Source organism: Sardina pilchardus, chromosome 3 (genome assembly GCF_963854185.1).
Source record: "Sardina pilchardus chromosome 3, fSarPil1.1, whole genome shotgun sequence".
Classification (NCBI taxonomy): domain Eukaryota; kingdom Metazoa; phylum Chordata; class Actinopteri; order Clupeiformes; family Clupeidae; genus Sardina; species Sardina pilchardus.
Genome location: NC_084996.1, coordinates 23,934,823 through 23,952,884, shown reverse-complemented (window position 1 = coordinate 23,952,884; position 18,062 = coordinate 23,934,823). Strand labels below are relative to the sequence as shown.

General features: G+C 45.8%; 4 protein-coding genes across 6 annotated transcripts in view; 1 reads left to right on the top strand and 3 right to left on the bottom strand.

Moving 5' to 3' along the window:
* p4ha1a (prolyl 4-hydroxylase, alpha polypeptide I a) overlaps positions 1-1,872 on the bottom strand; it is a 33,720-nt gene extending 31,848 nt beyond the window's left edge. For all 3 annotated transcript variants that reach the window (XR_009938648.1, XM_062532520.1, XM_062532519.1), the window contains exon 1: positions 1,756-1,872. The gene's annotated coding sequence lies outside the window, so the exon portion shown is untranslated. The remainder of the gene's footprint in view (positions 1-1,755) is intronic.
* A 1,250-nt stretch (positions 1,873-3,122) lies between these two features.
* nudt13 (nudix (nucleoside diphosphate linked moiety X)-type motif 13) lies at positions 3,123-11,530 on the top strand. The gene is made up of 9 exons (XM_062532527.1): positions 3,123-3,422; positions 3,750-3,844; positions 4,424-4,584; positions 5,732-5,839; positions 6,084-6,190; positions 6,811-6,936; positions 7,234-7,345; positions 8,412-8,566; positions 8,979-11,530. Exons 2-9 carry the CDS (start codon positions 3,765-3,767, stop codon positions 9,171-9,173), a joined length of 1,044 nt encoding a protein of 347 aa, XP_062388511.1. The 5' UTR covers positions 3,123-3,422; positions 3,750-3,764; the 3' UTR covers positions 9,174-11,530.
* A 158-nt stretch (positions 11,531-11,688) lies between these two features.
* On the bottom strand, positions 11,689-12,464 carry LOC134077115 (dnaJ homolog subfamily C member 9-like). The gene is made up of 3 exons (XM_062532533.1): positions 12,164-12,464; positions 11,930-12,013; positions 11,689-11,848 (listed from the first exon to the last, which is right to left on the bottom strand). The coding sequence occupies exons 1-3, from the start codon at positions 12,398-12,400 to the stop codon at positions 11,750-11,752; spliced, it is 420 nt and encodes a 139-aa protein (XP_062388517.1). The 5' UTR covers positions 12,401-12,464; the 3' UTR covers positions 11,689-11,749.
* Positions 12,465-13,073: 609 nt separating this feature from the next.
* LOC134077114 (dnaJ homolog subfamily C member 9-like) lies at positions 13,074-16,747 on the bottom strand. Its single transcript, XM_062532532.1, has 6 exons — positions 16,619-16,747; positions 16,141-16,328; positions 15,909-16,049; positions 15,056-15,310; positions 14,312-14,395; positions 13,074-13,784 (listed from the first exon to the last, which is right to left on the bottom strand). Exons 2-6 carry the CDS (start codon positions 16,312-16,314, stop codon positions 13,665-13,667), a joined length of 774 nt encoding a protein of 257 aa, XP_062388516.1. The 5' UTR covers positions 16,315-16,328; positions 16,619-16,747; the 3' UTR covers positions 13,074-13,664.
* Between the last annotated feature and the right edge of the window lie 1,315 nt (positions 16,748-18,062).

Genomic DNA, 18,062 nt, shown 5'->3' with positions numbered 1-18,062 from the left:
GAGCTGGGTAAAAGATCTGTAGTCTAGTGGGCTACTTCATAACAACCACTTTATGATCATAATCAAAGGTTAGTATGGTGATAGCCAGGCTAGCTAACCTCTACAAGGGAGGGAGGTGGCGGGAGAGAGCACTGCTGCACGGATATCAAAACTCCCCTACACAAAGGTGTGGAGTGCCACTGGTTCAGGCACAGCCTCTATCCACCATTACTGATAACTGGCTCATCGGTTAGCCTCCAGTCTCGGCTGTGCTTTCTGTGTAACCTGCTAACCATGTGGAGATTGGACGACTGTGTGTGTCTTTGTATGTGTAGCCTGCATGTGAGGAACCCATTTCATTTCAAATGGTCATTACAACAATAAGACAGCCTTATGGAGACAGAGCCTAGCCTAATCCCTGATTAATGTTCATGTTTTTACATCAGACAGCTGTTCAAAACACTCTGGTAAGCCCAAAATAACACCATGCTCTAGTTTCTTTGATGTCTCTTTTTCTACTGGAAGTGTTAGAGGTAGGACCCTGCTCGCTCTCTCCCTCTCTCTCTCTCTCTCTCTCTCTCTCTCTCTCTCTCTCGGCCCATTTGTTCAGAAAACTTTTACCGCAGCCAATAAAAGCCGAGTCGCAGCTGTAGGCTACGGTCACCTCTTTTCACCTGACCAGCACGGATCTTGCAATTTATAGGCTACTTTTCTAAAGGCTCACGAAAACTTTAGTTGGATATGTAACTGTTACCACAACTCTACCACAGCTATGCAATACCTTCAACGTTTACTCGAGACTACTTCACAGCTTCCGTCGTGATGCTATAGATGAAATATATCCTAGGATAGACAGACCAATGGATGCTGCAGAAGATATTATTGCCACGTCCACGCCCCTCCCCACAACTGCCTCTCACTGATAATCTTTCATTTTCTCGAACAACCAGCCGACAGAATTGTTTCTTAAATATCAAAGTACACTGGAGAAAGGTCTGTAGCATGTTACATTGTAGCAGTCACGTGAGGTCACTGAGCAGGATAAATAGTGGCAACATTCCTGACTATACCGTTGCAACAGTGTATCGCTGCGCAGCACTAACTACTGAGTTAGCCCAGGGGTAGTAGTTAGGAGCGCTGCAGCACGTTTGGACAGGAAAACAACTCTCTATTCGACAAACCAAACCTGACAACCTACATTTCATGCACCAGTAAAGGCAAAGCCATTTCCCAAAGCGTCTACTGAGACAGACAGCAGGTGAGACAGTTAGCGTGGGCTAGCCCGTGAACGTTATAGCCCTAGTTTTAAATGCCACGACACACAAAATGAAAACGATTTCTGTAGCCTGGGGTAGTCTTGACCTAACGCATTTTGGAATAGCCTCGCACTGACTAAAGCAAGCTTCGTATGACGAGAAAGTTTTGTCGAGAAAGCAGGAAGATAAAGTAGCCTAGACTAGATTTTGGCCACTCACTCACCCACCCCCCACTAATAATAATGATGATGTCCCAAGCGGACCTAACGAAAGACTCAAACACCAAAATGACCCATGGCCACCTAGCAGTGATACAGTAGCCCATAGCAGACGTTGAACCGCAATAGTCTGACATTCACAGTAGGATCACTCTGGGTAAAAGAGGATCACAACACAGTGACTGAGGAAAATTCTAGACTTCCTCTAGTATCGTTAGTAGTAGGCTGTACAGTTATGTTAATCTGCGAATGCAATAGAATCTCGAGTCCTCTCACGTAGATTTTTGAGCAGATCGACTCACATTTCACTGACACAGTATATCCGCGTCCCGGTCTGCAAGTCACGGGTGGATAAGTGACTTTTAATCCTCGCCGTTTGGTCCTCCTCGACGCCGTTTCTGCAACAGCAAGAAGGTCACTACTGCTTGTTGGGCTACTCTCCACCTCATTATAGAAAGATGCCAGTGTCGCCACCTTGTGGGAATGATTTTTCCTGACCTGGCATATCGCTTACTGTTCTCAATAGCCTACTTGGCCCAGGCTACGCCTTCCAATTCAAAGACTTTGCGCAACATAAACGCACCCAAGATCAGATAAATAATTAAGGCCATATACCCAGGGGGCAAATGGGGTTTTACAGACATGGACTACTGTAAAAGGTTGTCATGCAAAAATAAAATCTAGGGTGTCCCAGGATCACAACCTGGGTGGCCAACCAGCTGCTGTTTGTGTGTTATCGCCCTTTTTATGCCCCATCAGTCTATGGACGAATATATTACGGGGTGAATAAGGTAAACATTTTAACAAAAATAGATATCCCCACAAAAATTCCTCAGATGACTATTTACACCTTTACACCTATTTACACCTTTACACCTTTCACCAAAAGTTAATCTGGTTGATAGAGGTGCACTTTAAGCCTCCCAAGCCCAAGGCTATAAATGTATGCAAATTCGTGCATATTTCATTTGATAATGGTTCATCTACATAAATGTATCATGTATTTCAGAAAACTTGCAATAAGTATTATCTTACAGTGAGTAATCATCTAAGGAATTTTTGTGGGAATATCTATTTGTTAACATTTTTACCCTATTCATATGGAATATATTCACCCCATTATATATTCGTCCATAGACTTATAATGGGGCATAAAAAGGGTGATAACACACAAACAGCAGATTATTGACCGGGTTGGCCACCCAGGTTGTGATCCTGGGACACCCTACATTTTATTTTTGTATGACAACCTTTAACAGCAGCCCATGTCTGATTTCCCTAAAAAGAGGGGGGGGGGTTGCCCCCTGGGTATTACAATAGGGTGACGCACTGAATGGTGCGCGTAATCCAATAACTGTTCTCGTTGTTGTTGTTTCTTTGAATGACAAATATAATTCATATAGCATTACATAATTTACCGCACTTTTCGTTTAAGGCCACTTTTGCTTTTTAGAAAGTAATTGCTTGTTCTCTTGTTTGTTTGTTTTTTTTGCTTTTTTAAATCAAATCTATTTTGTCAATGAGGCTCTGCAGCCAGTACTTGTACAAGTACTTGTATTTTCGTCCATAATGTCCAGTAGAGGCCGCTGTTCTCCTTTCTGAAACGGCGCTGCTCTGAAACTGTGGGCACCGGGAGCTCAGACGGGCTTCAGTTGATGACGTGAAGTGTTGTGCTCTGTTTTGTGCCGTGTGACCCGACCGAGTCTGTAGTAGCATGTACAATGCCGAGGACAGTTGTCAAAAAGAAAGACGTTGTTAATGAAAAGTTACGCGAGTGATTCCTACGACAGGGCAGGAGCAAAGTCACAGTTACGAAACGACGTCCATTTTTAAACGTAACGTGACGAAGTGTTCTGTAACGTAGTAGTACAGTGTGTTCTGTTCTGCACGCCTTCCGTCGGTCATTCATTTGCTGTGCTGGGCAGTGAGCATAACCATGTGGAGACGACCATTTGGGCTTTTAAAAAAGGTGAATAACCTTTCATAACGTGTTGTCATACTATGGCTTGGCTGTCGTGCAAAATCGAAGCAAAATGTTTAACTCTGGCTAATGAATAGCTAGTGTTGTCATTGTGCTCTAGACTGTTGTAATTTATGCAATTGCATTCAAACTCCCAGATCTATTCATTATCAGACTGTGTGGTTACTTGACTGTAGTGCCTCTTGCATATCTTAATAATGTACTTTATGCTAGAACTTGATGAAATTACGACTCTTTACCGCCACCACCACCACCACTAAGACAACCATTTGTTGCACAGATATCAACCCTCTTGGCATTGTTTTTCTCTTGTAGCTGTGACCTCAGGAAATGTTTAAGTCATTGAGAACTCTCTTCAGGCCGGAGCTGGTCTTGACCAGGTCCAGCTCCAGTTATGTGACGAGAATGAGGTCAGTGGTGCAACCCGCCTGAGAGAACTTGCACAGCACGGAGTCAGTTGATAAGAGATCACCTGAGCGACAGTGGCAACCCACTTCACATAACGATACACACACACAGGCATTTTAATAAGCAGTCACCAGGCTAAAGATAATAACTTTGGCATCCCAATAAGTGTCAGACACTCCATACATCGTATCTTTTACACACACACACACACACACACACACACACACACACACACACACACACACACACACACACACACACACACTCACACACGCTTGTGCTGCTGTGTCCTGCTGTGGTCAGGTACCTGATGAAGCTGAAGGAGGATGACGGGGCGTGCCTGGAGGCTCCAAATATCTTACCTTTTACACACACACACACACACTCACACACTCACACTCACACACTCACACACTCACACACTCACACACTCACACACTCACACACTCACACACTCACACACTCACACACTCACACACTCACACTCACACTCACACTCACACTCACACACACACACACACACACACACACACACACACACACTCACACACGCTTGTGCTGCTGTGTCCTGCTGTGGTCAGGTACCTGATGAAGCTGAAGGAGGATGACGGGGCGTGCCTGGAGGCGCTCCGCTCTGGCCACCTGCTGCTCTACCACCGACTGGCCCCTCTGCTGCAGAAGGCTCCCGCCTCCGCCACCACCGCCCCGGGACTCTTCCAGCTGCCCGCCATCAACACCAGCGGTACATAGCAGTGTTGTTCTGTCTGTCTGTTCAACACCAGCGGTACATCAGTGCTGTTCTGTCTGTTCAACACCAGCGGTACATAGCAGTGCTGTGTGTCTGTCTGTTCAACACCAGCGGTACATAGCAGTGCTGTCTGTCTGTTCAACACCAGCGGTACATAGCAGTGCTGTCTGTCTGTTCAACACCAGCGGTACATCAGTGCTGTGTGTCTGTCTGTTCAACACCAGCGGTACATAGCAGTGCTGTGTGTCTGTTCAACACCAGCGGTACATAGCAGTGCTGTGTGTCTGTTCAACACCAGCGGTACATAGCAGTGCTGTCTGTCTGTCTGTTCAACACGGTACATAGCAGTGTTGGTCTGTTTGTTCAACACCAGCGGTACATAACAGTGCTGTCTGTCTGTTCAACACCAGCGCTTAGAGGAATTTCACAGTGCTTCACTCACTCACTCACCTACTCACCTACTCACTCACTCACTCACTCACTTACTCTCTCAGTCACACTCGCTCACTCACTCACTCACTCAATCAATCAATCATTTACTCACACACACACTCAAACTCAATCACTAACTCATTCCTGCACTCAATCATCTCATCAACTCATCAGTGCTCAAAGGAGTATTCATGTACTCACTTATTCTTAACTCATACATGCTCACTCACATCACTCACTCACTCGCTTACTTACTTAGTTTAACTTACGTATTCATTTATTCACTCACACTCACACTCAGTCTCTCTCTCTCTCTCCTGCACAGTAGCTCAAAGACACATACATACTCATTCTTACTCTCTTTCTCACCACTGATTTTTAAAGACATTCACTGCCTCTTTTCTAGCATGTACACAACCCATGCATGAGGTTGCAAGTGTGATATAAAAGTGAGCAGATCAAAGTCTCATGGAATATCATTTGGGCCCTAGAAGTATGGGTGTGACTGTGACTCATTGTCATTTGTTACTTGCTTCTAGATCATTCGGTACAAAGAGAGAACATGTTGGACAGTCACCAGTTCAACTATGCCAACATGTCATGCTTGAATGTCTAGGATTCTGTTTATGCCATTAACCTGATGCAGGTCACCACATTATACAAAGCTGTGGGTGAAATAAACACCAGTATGTTTGGTCTCCCTTTTCAGATTTGGAAGGAATACTTGACAAACTTGGGAAGAGCCGGGAGCTTGTGAATGAAGCCGTTCTTATTGCCTGCACTGAACAGCAGGAGGCTCAGTTCTCTCTTGATGTTGGTAAGAGTTCCCTTGTAAATCGACTCACACACACACACACGCAGCAGTTAAAACCCCGACTGATGTCACTGTTCTTCTGTCTTCTGTTCTTCTGTGTGTCGTCTTCTTCATGGACATCACATCCTTTTCGCTCTCTATCTCACACACACATACATATTTATACACAACCTGCTCTCATACTGCATGTCACTCACACACTCACACACACACACACACACACTCCTGTCCTCACTGTCTTGTGCAGGGGCCCTGGACAAGTCTGAGGTGGAGAGGCTGTGTGGAGGAGCATTCATAGACCTGAGGAAGGCTTTCTTCCTCCTCCGAGGCCCAGAGGCCCCGCTGGTGGCCCGGGTACGAAACACCACATCTGGATTCTAGAACTACAGTAGAATACCGTAAACATCACATCTGGATTCTAGAACTACAGTAGAGTGCAGTGAACACCACTTATTTTTCTAGAACTACATTAGATTACCGTAAACACCACATATACTGTATACTCTAGAGTTACAGAAGAGTACCGTATACACCACATCTATATTCTAAAACTACAGTAAAGTAACGTAAACAGCACATTCATATTCTAGAACTACAGGAGGTTACCGTAAACACCACATCTATATTCTAGAGCTAAAGTGGAGTACCATAAATACCACATCTAGAAACACAGAAGATTACCGTAAACACCACATCTAGAAATACAGAAGAGTACCGTAAATACCATGTCTAGAACTAAAGGACCGTGGCGATGAAGTGTGGGCAGGTAGTGCTGCATGTCAGGGATGGCGTAGCTAGGTAATGCACATTTGAAACAGGAATATGAAGTGAATAACAGAGAGAATGTCAAAATGCTTCATTCATCCATTTTGTTTTACTTTCAAGCATTTGAATAACTGAAACACTGTGGTTTGGGAAGTCGCTATCAAGTCTGAGACTGACCTCATTTCCTGTTGACCTGTGTGTGACCCCAGGGCCAGGCGCTGCTGCGGTGGCACCAGACGCATGGCTTCTGCAGCGCTAGTGGGCACCCCACCTTCAGGAACCAGTCGGGCAGCCAGCGCATATGCCACAGCAGTGGGCAAACCTACTACCCAAAGGTATGGGCGCGCCAGCCTGGCCGCAGGAACTTGAGGGACTAATACTGTTCTATCTGCTGTTCTATCTGCTCTTCAAGAGCTTCCTCCAGAGTAATGAATGCACGATGACAACTGTATGCTATCAGATGCATAGTAATGACAGAATAATACAAATCAAGGCTTCTCGAAGTTTTGCTAGGAAACAGAAATACTTCTCTTTCATAAATGAACTAGCTAGCAGTCTTTTCTGGTACTGTGGGATATTCTAGAGAGGTTTGTTTATTTGTGAGTAAAGGCATGTACCCGTTTGTCCTACAGATGGCGCCAGTGGTGATTACTCTGATATCCGATGGCACCAAGTGTCTACTGGGGAGGCAGGCCACCTTCCCCAGAGGCATGTACAGCGCCCTGGCAGGATTCTGTGACATGGGTGAGTGTGTGTGTGTGTGTGTGTGTGTGTGTGTGTGTGTGTGTGTGTGTGTGTGTGTGTGTGTGTGTGTGTGTGTGTGTGTGTGTGTGTGTGTGTGTGTGTGTGTGTGTGTGTGTGTGTGTGTGTGTGTGTGTGTGTGCATCAATGTCGATCGGTTGTTGGTGACCTACGTACAGCAACAGAGGATAAAGACGAGAAAAGCTGTGCTGTGTTGGTGTTACTGGAGACTTAGAGAAAAAAGACAGATAGCTCTTTGTGCGTGTGTGTGTGTGTGTGTGTGTGTGTAGGTGTGTGTGTGTGTGTGTGTAGGTGAGACGGTAGAGGAGACGCTGCGTAGGGAGGTGGCGCTGGAGCTGGCCTCATGGCGGGTGTGTGTGTGTGTGTGTGTGTGTGTGTGTGTGTGTGTGTGTGTAGGTGAGACGGTAGAGGAGACGCTGCGTAGGGAGGTGGCGGAGGAGGTGGGGTTGGAGTTGGTGTGTGTGTGTATAATGATGTGTGTGTGTGTGTGTAATGATGTGTGTGTGTGTAGGTGAGACGGTAGAGGAGACGCTGTGTAGGGAGGTGGCGCTGGAGCTGGCCTCATGGCGGGTGTGTGTGTGTGTGTGTGTGTGTGTGTGTGTGTGTGTGTGTGTGTGTGTGTAGGTGAGACGGTAGAGGAGACGCTGCGTAGGGAGGTGGCGGAGGAGGTGGGGCTGGAGCTGGCCTCATGGCGGGTGTGTGTGTGTGTGTGTGTGTGTGTAGGTGAGACGGTAGAGGAGACGCTGCGTAGGGAGGTGGCGCTGGAGCTGGCCTCATGGCGAGTGTGTGTGTGTGTGTGTGTGTGTGTGTGTGTGTGTGTAGGTGAGACGGTAGAGGAGACGCTGCGTAGGGAGGTGGCGGAGGAGGTGGGGCTGGAGCTGGCCTCATGGTGGGTGTGTGTGTGTGTGTGTGTGTGTGTGTGTGTGTGTGTAGGTGAGACGGTAGAGGAGACGCTGCGTAGGGAGGTGGCGGAGGAGGTGGGGCTGGAGCTGGCCTCATGGTGGGTGTGTGTGTGTGTGTGTGTGTGTGTGTGTGTGTGTGTGTGTAGGTGAGACGGTAGAGGAGACGCTGCGTAGGGAGGTGGCGGAGGAGGTGGGGCTGGAGCTGGCCTCATGGTGGGTGTCCGGTTCTCAGCACTGGCCGTTCCCCCAGAGCTCCTTCATGGTGGCCTGCCAGGCAACCGTCACCCCCGGCAACACACAGGTCAGTCTCCTGCCACCTGTCATCCACACTTTTCCTTCTCCCTCCCTCATGTTCTCTCTCTCTTTCTCTCTCTCATTCTCATTCTCATTCTCTTTCTCTCTTTCTCTCTTTCTCATTCTCTCTTTCTCTCTCTCTCTCCCTCATTCTCATTCTCTCTTTCTCTCTCTCTCATTCTCTTTCTCTCTTTCTCTCTCTCTCGCTCTCATTCTCTCTCTCTCTATCTCTAGTTGTACCTATCACATGTACATAAATGAAGTTAAAATAAAACAGTGTTGCATAGAGAGAGAGAGACTGTGCGTGCGTGCGTGCGTGCGTGCGTGCGTGCGCACTGCTTCTCTCTAGTTCTACCTAAAACGTGTGTGTGTGTGTGTGTGTGTGCGCGCGTGTGTGTGTGTGTGTGTGTGTTCTGCAGGTGAGTGTGGACCATGAGGAGCTGGAGGATGCGCGCTGGTTCTCCCTGCAGGAGGTGGAGGAGGCCCTGCGTCTGAAGAAGCCGCCCCGGAACCCTGAGGGGGAGACGCCCACCCTGTGGGTCCCCCCCAGCTACGCCATCGCACACCAGCTGCTGCAGGAGTGGGTGCAGCAGCAGAGGAGTGCTGGCCACTAGGAACACACACACACACACACCGGCACAGGCATACAGACACATAGGCACAGCCATACAGACACAGACAAACAAACAAACAAACACACACACACCCACACACACACACACACACACACACACACACACACACACACACACACACACACACACACACACACACACACACACACTCACACAGGCACTAAAGAACTACAGGTAACAATATATGGACCATTCAGCTATCTGTAATATACTGTAGAAGACCTCATAAATAAGTTGTTGGTATTAATGCAGAAGCTGTCAGACCCAGCTCTATGGATGGCTGTTCCATCTGGTAAATTAGGAGGCCAGCACAGGCTCAGAACCATGGACACCCCCCCAGAACCTCTACACAGACCAGTCTATGGGCCCTTTATGAACTAGACAGAACCTGAAGCTCTTGGAATTGGAAGACACAACTGAAGCTCTTGAGGCCAGCAGCAACAACCAGCCGTGTTAAAAGTGACACCAGCTACATCTGTGAGGATGCAACTGCAGACCGGATCTACTGGAGCTCTATGTTATCACGTTATCAGAGTGGATCTACTGCTATCACGTACGTTATCAGAGTGGATCTACTGCTATCACGTACGTTATCAGAGTGGATCTACTGCTATCACGTATGTTATCAGAGTGGATCTACTGCTATCATGTACGTTATCAGAGTGGATTACTGGATCTACTGTTATCACGTACGTTATCAGAGTGGATCTACTGCTATCACGTACGTTATCAGAGTGGATTACTGGATCTACTGTTATCACGTACGTTATCAGAGTGGATCTACTGGAGTCGTACGTTATCACATATGTTATCAGACAGGATCTACTGGATCTACTGTTATCATGTATGTTATCAGACAGGATCTACTGGAGTCGTATGTTAGAGAGAGCCATCCCTGAGAGGATCACATGTCCTGAGTAGACTGCCCAGCTGATTGCCCTCTACCACCCAAACACAGCAGTGGCGTGGGAACGGTGTGTGGGCCCACAGAGTGCCTTGAAGTGAACGGTAACACGTCACTTGCATGGTCCATGCATCCAAGGACTCTACAGCTCCTCTGTTGAGGTTCAAGTTCATTATGAAAAATAGTTACTGAACACATCACCTTAACAATACCCAGCCCCGAGCCTTAACCTTAACCTTACCCACGACCCACAGTTCACATTGTCAACAATTAGCTTGTTGAAAACAAGCAGTTCCGGTTATACGTGTATTTAATACGCAAACGGTGCAAAAGAATGAGAAATTGCTGTTATGTAATGTCATTTTTAGAAATTTCATTCTGATCTTAGAAATGTACCAAAAAAGACTAAGAAAACATGTATTGTGTTCAAATTCAAGAAAACTTGAATTTATAAACGGCAAAATCCTAGATGTTTGGGTAGGGGGTATCGGCTGCAAAACCCTTGTGTGAGATGTGTGTGCATCACATCAGTGTAGTGTAGTGTTGCCCAAACCACAGAGCTGATGACATTAACAGGCCGGTGTACCCTTACAGACATCTCTTCTCCAGCCCTAATCTGACCGTATAAAGGCCTTCTACTGCAGTAGATTACAGGTAACACACAGATAGTTGTAGGTAACACACACACTCTTTTAAAAAAGGTTCTTGGGGTGCTATATAGAACCATGCAGGCTTTAGAACCCGTAGGGGTTCCTATGAACTCTTCAAGATGGTTTAAATGACCATTTAGGGGTGCCATATATTAAGCAGGCAATAGAAAAATGTTTGGTTCTATATAGCACTTTATGTTTTTCTAAGAGTGTACAGTATCAGGAATACTGCACAGATAGCCGTTTAGGCCAGGTGCTAATTTTGTATCACTTTTCTGTACGTTGTGGCCTTCTCTCTCGGTTCAGAGTGATGCCGTTAAAGAGTCCTCTACCTCCTATTAGCTATACAGCACATCACTGTGCTCTCCTATTAGCTATGCAGCACATCACTGGGACTATTAATGGGCTATTAATGTGAATTTAACAGGTTTTGCACAAGATACCAATGAGGTTACATGTGCATTTGTGATGGCTTTTCCTTTGGAGAGAGGGGCAAAGGGAACAGAACTGTAGAACAGAACTATAGAACTAGAATAGCACTGTAGAACTGTAAAACAGAACCATAGAACTGCAGAACAGAACTGTAGAACGAATCAGAGCTGCTGTAGACCAACTGCATGGATCCACTGTGTCATCATCAATCAGGTTTACAGCAGTGTTTGCAACAGTATCTTTTTTCTTTACTGTGTGAACATGTGGCCTGTCCAGAGTTTGACTTACTTGATTAAATATACCTTGATTAAAATGTGATTAAATATACCTTGAAGTCATTCCCTACCTCCTAAACCCTCTGTACTGCTCACCCCACTCATCTTCAGTGAGACAAATTTGGCAAACCGACCGTCTGCATGCATGTGTGCGACTTCCTTCCCCCAGAACGCAGCGCCATTGCATCTTTGGACGCACCAGTCCCATCTACATGACTCAATCAGGGATGAAGTTAAGTGCATAGAAAGTTTAATGGGAAAAGTAAGATGGTTGTAGAGTATTCAGAGTTGCTATTACTTGGCACTTTTCCTCTTGGGCTCATCCTCACAGTACTTGTCCTCCAGGTCAGAGATGAGGGAGTTGAATTTCTGCTCGTTGGACTGTTGTTTTCTCTAAGGACAGAATGTAAAGAGTGATTTATTTACAAAAGCAGACAGTCTGGCAGCTAAAGTATTCCAGTGAGTGGCGTTTACCTTGATCAGAGCGGTCAGGCTGTCTTCACTGCTGATGCCCATCTCCCTTTGCCTCGCTTCAGCCTCCTCTCTCTCCATCGCCACCTGAATCAAGTTAGATCATATTGTCTTACTTGCACGTTTGCCATCACATTTATTTTGAATGCGCGGAGCGATCGAATTAAATGTAATACTCACATGGACCGCAACATCGCCTATCTCTGTAGGCTACGTGAACAAGAAATAGATACGCACCTTGCCTCTGCGGTTGCGCCTCTTGTGTGCGCTCTCGTGAGTGAAGGCACGGTAGGCGGGGATCTCCTGCGCTTCGATGAGGCTCTGAAGAACTTTCCTGATGCGCGGCTCGTCTTCGGTCTCGGCGCACAGAGCGGACTCCATGATGCGGTCCATGTCCCCGTCAAACTCAATATAGAGACGGCAAAGGTCCTCCCTCTCCTTCGCGGAACCTATATACTTTTTTTGAGACCACATTTTGTCCTCAGTCGTCAAGGAAAAGGTTGGAGGATCTACACGAGGGCAACGTTCAACGGGTAACCTGTTGCGTTGTGCGCGAATCTGGTTCCTGCGCACGACTTTATTCTCCAGGTTCCGTTGTGACGACTATTAGGCTCCCTTGTAAATTATGATGTCATTCAATAGCCCTTTGACCATTTTGTGATAATATATTTTATTTAAGTTATGTTTGTAGTAGCCTACTTTCAAATTGTAGAAAAAGATAATTGGCATAGGCCATCAAGGGCCCGAAACGTTTTGTTTCATGGCTTAAAGGATTTTCAGCTCTTGATTACATTTTTGATACAATAGGCTACAGCCAAGCGACCTCTTCTACTTCTACAATTTGACAGAACTTTGTTTCGGAGCTATCCACCACGCGAAATGTGTTAGACTAGAGATGTCACTTCCCTGCTTGCATGACGTTTTATGTTAGTTCTTATCAGACATCACCTGAATAAACACATTCAACATGATCAGTTTAGTCATATAACCTAAAACAACAATTGGTAATAGCCTACATAATTTAACAGAGTAATAATAAACCATGAGATTTAGTTGGTATACATATTTTTTATATTTAGGTACTTTCGGTGCATCTAAAGCTGACTGGTACTTTCACGTTTTTCACCATGTATTGATTGGACAGGCCTACTTTCAAATATAATTTTTAATCATTACAATTAAAACACAACATTACAAACAGTATAATCATAAGAAATGGGCAGATTTATTACACCCAAATTCTGAAACAACTTCATACACACGTGCCATGACAAGGAACAGGAATGCTAGAGCAGCTTTTTCAGTTGGAGGGGGAAAAAAAGTTGTTCACTTCAATTAACTTTTAGAAAAGCTGAACGAAAACACGTACAGTCACACGCAAAACATTTCAAAACGGCATTGAATATAATTTCAAAGTCAAATAGTAACTTTGAAGATGTACAACGTGAAATCATAAACCTGTACACGGGCCTGGTCTAAGACCCCATATGACTGAGGGGGCCTACTGTCCACAGGAGCTCTCATTAAAGGCAGACTTGTTAGTTCTAGTGTAAGTGCTCGACTGCCCCACCAAAACCAGCAGCCAAGCCTCCACCGACCTCACTTCCTGTCCTCTGGAGTTTAATGTCAAAATAACAGTCAACGTTATTTCTCAGAGTTGTCCCAGCCTGCTGGAGTGAGGGCGCCAGGTGGCCTCTGCTAACGCCCGGGCGCGGCGGTCACGTGCGGTCACGTGCGGTCACTTCTTGCCCTTCTTCTTGGCCGCTCCTTTGGATCCTTTGCTCCCGCTCTGGCAGTACTTGGCCTCCAGGCCGGCGATGAGCGAGTTGAAACCGTGCTCGCTGGACTTCTGCCTCCGCTGCAGCGCCAGAGAAAAGGTATGAATGTTTTAGGCGCGAATTAATCAAAGCCAACTCCACATGTAGCTGCGTGGAACTAAATGTATACAAGTGACATTGATACAATGTTTTTATTTTTATCTTTTTACGGAATGTATTGACATGTGAAGAAGAATATCCTTTATTGGACAATTAAGACTCTACAAGCAAACTATAATCTATCTATCCACAGTCCACACAGGACAGGACAGGGAAAGAGAGGACAGGAACGGAGGAGAGACAAGTGCAGAGGAGAGGAGGAGAGGAGAAGAATGGAGAGGAGAGGTGAGTAGAGAGTAGAGGGGACAAGGAGGAGAGGACAGTAGAAAGTAGAGGAGAGTAGAGTAGAGGAGGAGAGGAGAGGAGAGAAGAGTGGAGTAGAGTAGAGATGAGTAGAGATGAGTAGAGGAGAGAAGAGTAGAGGAGAAGAGGAGAGAAGAGTGGAGTGGAGTAGAGATGAATAGAGGAGAGTAGAGGAGGACAGTAGGGGCACTGTATGTTGTGTTACCTTGATGAGAGCCTCCAGACTGTCATTGCTGCTAATGCCCATCTCTTTCTGCATCTCTTCAGCCTCCTTCCTCTCTTTATCAGCCTACTCAACACATACACACACACTATAGATGAGCCATTTGCACAGTTGCCTAGGCGTCAAATAGAGAACACAAATAAGGCTAGACACAATTTAAACGTGTGTGTGTGTGTGTAAATATACCCTGTGCTTGCGGTTGCTTTTCTAGTGTGTGTGTGTGTGTATATCTTCTTGGTGGTCTCCTGTGTGTGTGTGTGTGTGTGTGTGTGTGTGTGTGTGTGTGTGTGTGTGTGTGTGTGTGTATCTTCTTGGTGGTCTCGTGTGTGTGTGTGTGTGTGTGTATACCCTGCGCTTGCTCTTGTTCTTGGTGCTCTCGTGTGTGTGTGTGTGTGTGTGTGTATATATAGATACCCTGCGCTTGCGGTTGCTCCTCTTCTTGGCACTCTCCTGTGTGTGTGTGTGTGTGTGTGAGTGTGTGTGAGTGTGTATATATACCCTGCGCTTGCGGTTGCTCCTCTTCTTGGCACTCTCCTGTGTGTGTGTGTGTGTGTGTGTGAGTGTGTGAGTGTGTGTGAGTGTGTGTGAGTGTGTGAGTGTGTGTGTGTGTGAGTGTGTGAGTGTGTGAGTGTGTGAGTGTGAGAGTGTGAGAGTGAGTGTGTGTGAGTGTGAGTGTGAGTGTGAGTGTGTGTGTGTGTGTGTGTGTGTGTGTGTATATATATATACCCTGCGCTTGCGGTTGCTCCTCTTCTTGGCGCTCTCGTGTGTGAAGCTCCTGTAGGCGGGCAGCTCCTCCGCGTCCACGAGGCCCTGCAGGACGGCCCTGATGCGCGGCTCCTCCTCGTCCTCGGCGAACAGCGCGGCGCCCATGATGCGGTCCATGTCGCCCTCGTACTGCATGTACAGCCGGCTCAGGTCCTCCTTCTCCTCCGCCGTGTCCTTGTACTTCTTCTCAAACTGGAGGATGTCGTCCAGGCTGATCTGTGCCGGAAGGCCAAAACATTCAGAAGCTCGGCCTACACAGCGGTGTAGTCGTCCAGTTCGCTGTAGTGGGTGTACTGTGATCAACCCCACATGTTAACACGTATCCTTGCCTATTTTAAGTGGGTATACGGAGATGGTGATGGGTAAACTGCGTAGTCCCGCGTATCACACAGACTACTTCACCACTGGGCCAACACCTACACTAGCTGGACATATCAAGGGGTCCAACTGGGCAGCACAGTGCTATACGTTTAGTGTATGAACAACCCACTTGGCGGAATAACAACCTGTTCAGGATACATGAAAAAGCATTCTGTAGAGGTCTCCTATTTTACATACCGTATGTGTGGTCTTCCTTAGCAGTAGGCAGTGAAACATGTATTTGTGGCACCCTTGATGCACCAGTTAGTTGACTGCTTCATTATGTGGTATCCAATGCTACTACTATACACACTACATTACAAATAATGTCCAAAAGCCAACCTAAGCATAATAATAAACAGACCAGACTTAAAACCTGAAGAGAACACCCACCTCACCCCTCTCTCGCGTCTTTATATTTTGAAAAGCGGAGAGACTGCAGCGTGCTACCTACCTTGGGAAACAACAATCTCCAGTACTCTTCCCAGTCACGGTCTTGGTTCACGCAGTCGGATTCTTCATCAACTGTCCCCTGCTCGTCATAGATGGCTCGTTGGTCTTTGTCTTTCAGCACTTCATACACTTTTCCCAACGCCTGAAATACCAACACAATCCTTAAACAGGCTTCATGTCACAAAATAAACACAAAGACGTCAATCAGACCGAAGCTTATAAAGTCAAGTTACCTGAAACTTCTCGGTCGCCAGTTCATCGCCTTGTGCCCGGTCAGGGTGAACCTGAAGGGACAGTTTGTAGTATCCGCGACGCACGTCTCCGTCCGACGCCTCTTTGGTGATGCCGAGGACCTCATACAGGTTTGAGGTCTTGAACAGCTCCTCGCAGCGTTCCAGCAAACCCATGGTTCGAGTTCGAGCTATAACGTCAAGCAGGTGGCATAAGGCTTAGCCAAGACAGAGTGCTAGTGCTAACTAGCAAAATGGTGCATCTCTGACGACAACAACAAAGGGAAAATAGCCATTTTCAAGACATTGGCACGCATCACTTTCTAAGAAAATAGTTAATCGATTTGACTGATTCATGTCTCTTTAGATGTCTAGCTAGAAGCTAACTGATATTTAACATAATCCAACAAGCTCATTTAACATGACATTACCAGAGAAATTACTTGGCAAATTCTTCAAAAAATGGATGGGAGATACTCACCTAGGGGTTAGGAACAAAAACACACCAGACAGTTGCTATCACAAGAGTTAACACAGCCGTCCTACTAAGATTTTATCAGAGCTCGTTTACCGAGCCAGCAGTTCTTTCCGTCAACCCTACAAAATTTGGCGCGCACGTCATTACGTCATAAACATGCAACGGTGTACGTCGCATCAGAATGCTTATTTAAAGTTGTAAAACCTCACTTACAGGAATACGTACATTTCTCTTAACATATGTGTGGTCATCTTGGACACGTAGATATAGAAATTATTGTTTCACTTAACCTTATTAATCCTTTACGCATCTTTGCAGTAATGAAAATGCGACGCATTTATATGACGTAACAGACTGACCATAGAGATTTATGGCTATGGCTATGGCTATGGCTATGGTTATTTAGCAGACGCCTTTGTCCAAAGCGACATACAAATAAATAACAATACAAATTAAATTAACAGTGAACAATTACAAACTAGGGAGAATAGTAATATTATCAGTAAAACAATAATTTTAAGCACTAACCTAATGAGAAATAAAACAGTGAAATGAGAATAGCAATCAATAAGTCACTCAGTTAATTATATATAATAATAATAACTAAAGCATGGTATTGCTAAATTTAAGGACAATAGCAAAATAAATTTCAAATTCTATCAATAGACAAATTATAACAAAACAATACTATTATACAAACCATAACACATCACAAACTCAAAGGACTAAGTGCATATTAAATAAATATGCCTTAAGACCCCTCTTAAAAGATCCAAAGCTGTTGCTGGAACGGAGAGCACTGGGCAACTCATTCCACCAACACGGAACCACTGAAGAATAGGATCTACAATTTGACCTAGCATGTATGGTTGGTCGACATAACAGACGCTCCTCAGAAGATCGCAATGGGCGGTTGGGAATGTACATCGTGATTAAAGAACTGAAGTAGCAGGGAGCAGATCCAGTCAGTGTCCTATAGGCCAGAGTGAGGGATTTAAATTTAATTCTGGCTACTATAGGGAGCCAGTGGAGAGTAACTAGGAGAGGGGTTACATGTGTCCTCTTTGGCTGATTGAAGACCAGTCGTGCTGCAGCATTCTGAATCAACTGTAGTGGTCTTAATACACAAGCAGGTAGGCCAGCTAACAGAGAATTACAGTAGTCCAGCTTGGAGATAACCATTGCCTGTACAAGAAGCTGAGTGGAATCTTGTGTCAGATAAGGTCTGATCTTCCTAATGTTGTACAGGGTATACCGACATGACTTTGCAATTGAGGCAACATGCTCAGAGAAAGTAAGTTGGTCATCAATTATGACACCCAAGTTACGTGCCGATCCGGTTGGAGTCAGTGAGGATGAATCAAGCTGGATATTGATCTGTTGGGGAATAGCTGTTTTTGCTGGAAACACCAAGAGCTCAGTTTTGGAAAGATTAAGCTGAAGGTGC

Coding starts and splice junctions, on each gene's coding strand:
- nudt13 (XM_062532527.1), top strand. CDS start 3,765: ATGTTTAAGTCATTGAGAACTCTCTTCAGGCCGGAGCTGGTCTTGACC. Junction 5,840..6,083: donor TCAGTTCTCTCTTGATGTTG/GTAAGAGTTCCC, acceptor TGTCTTGTGCAG/GGGCCCTGGACAAGTCTGAG. Junction 7,346..8,411: donor GGCAGGATTCTGTGACATGG/GTGAGTGTGTGT, acceptor GTGTGTGTGTAG/GTGAGACGGTAGAGGAGACG.
- LOC134077114 (XM_062532532.1), bottom strand. CDS start 16,314: ATGGGTTTGCTGGAACGCTGCGAGGAGCTGTTCAAGACCTCAAACCTG. Junction 16,050..16,140: donor TGGCGACCGAGAAGTTTCAG/GTAACTTGACTT, acceptor TTGGTATTTCAG/GCGTTGGGAAAAGTGTATGA. Junction 13,785..14,311: donor GTCTGGAGGCTCTCATCAAG/GTAACACAACAT, acceptor CTGGCGCTGCAG/CGGAGGCAGAAGTCCAGCGA.
- LOC134077115 (XM_062532533.1), bottom strand. CDS start 12,400: ATGTGGTCTCAAAAAAAGTATATAGGTTCCGCGAAGGAGAGGGAGGAC. Junction 12,014..12,163: donor GGCGCAACCGCAGAGGCAAG/GTGCGTATCTAT, acceptor AACTTGATTCAG/GTGGCGATGGAGAGAGAGGA. Junction 11,849..11,929: donor GCCTGACCGCTCTGATCAAG/GTAAACGCCACT, acceptor TTCTGTCCTTAG/AGAAAACAACAGTCCAACGA.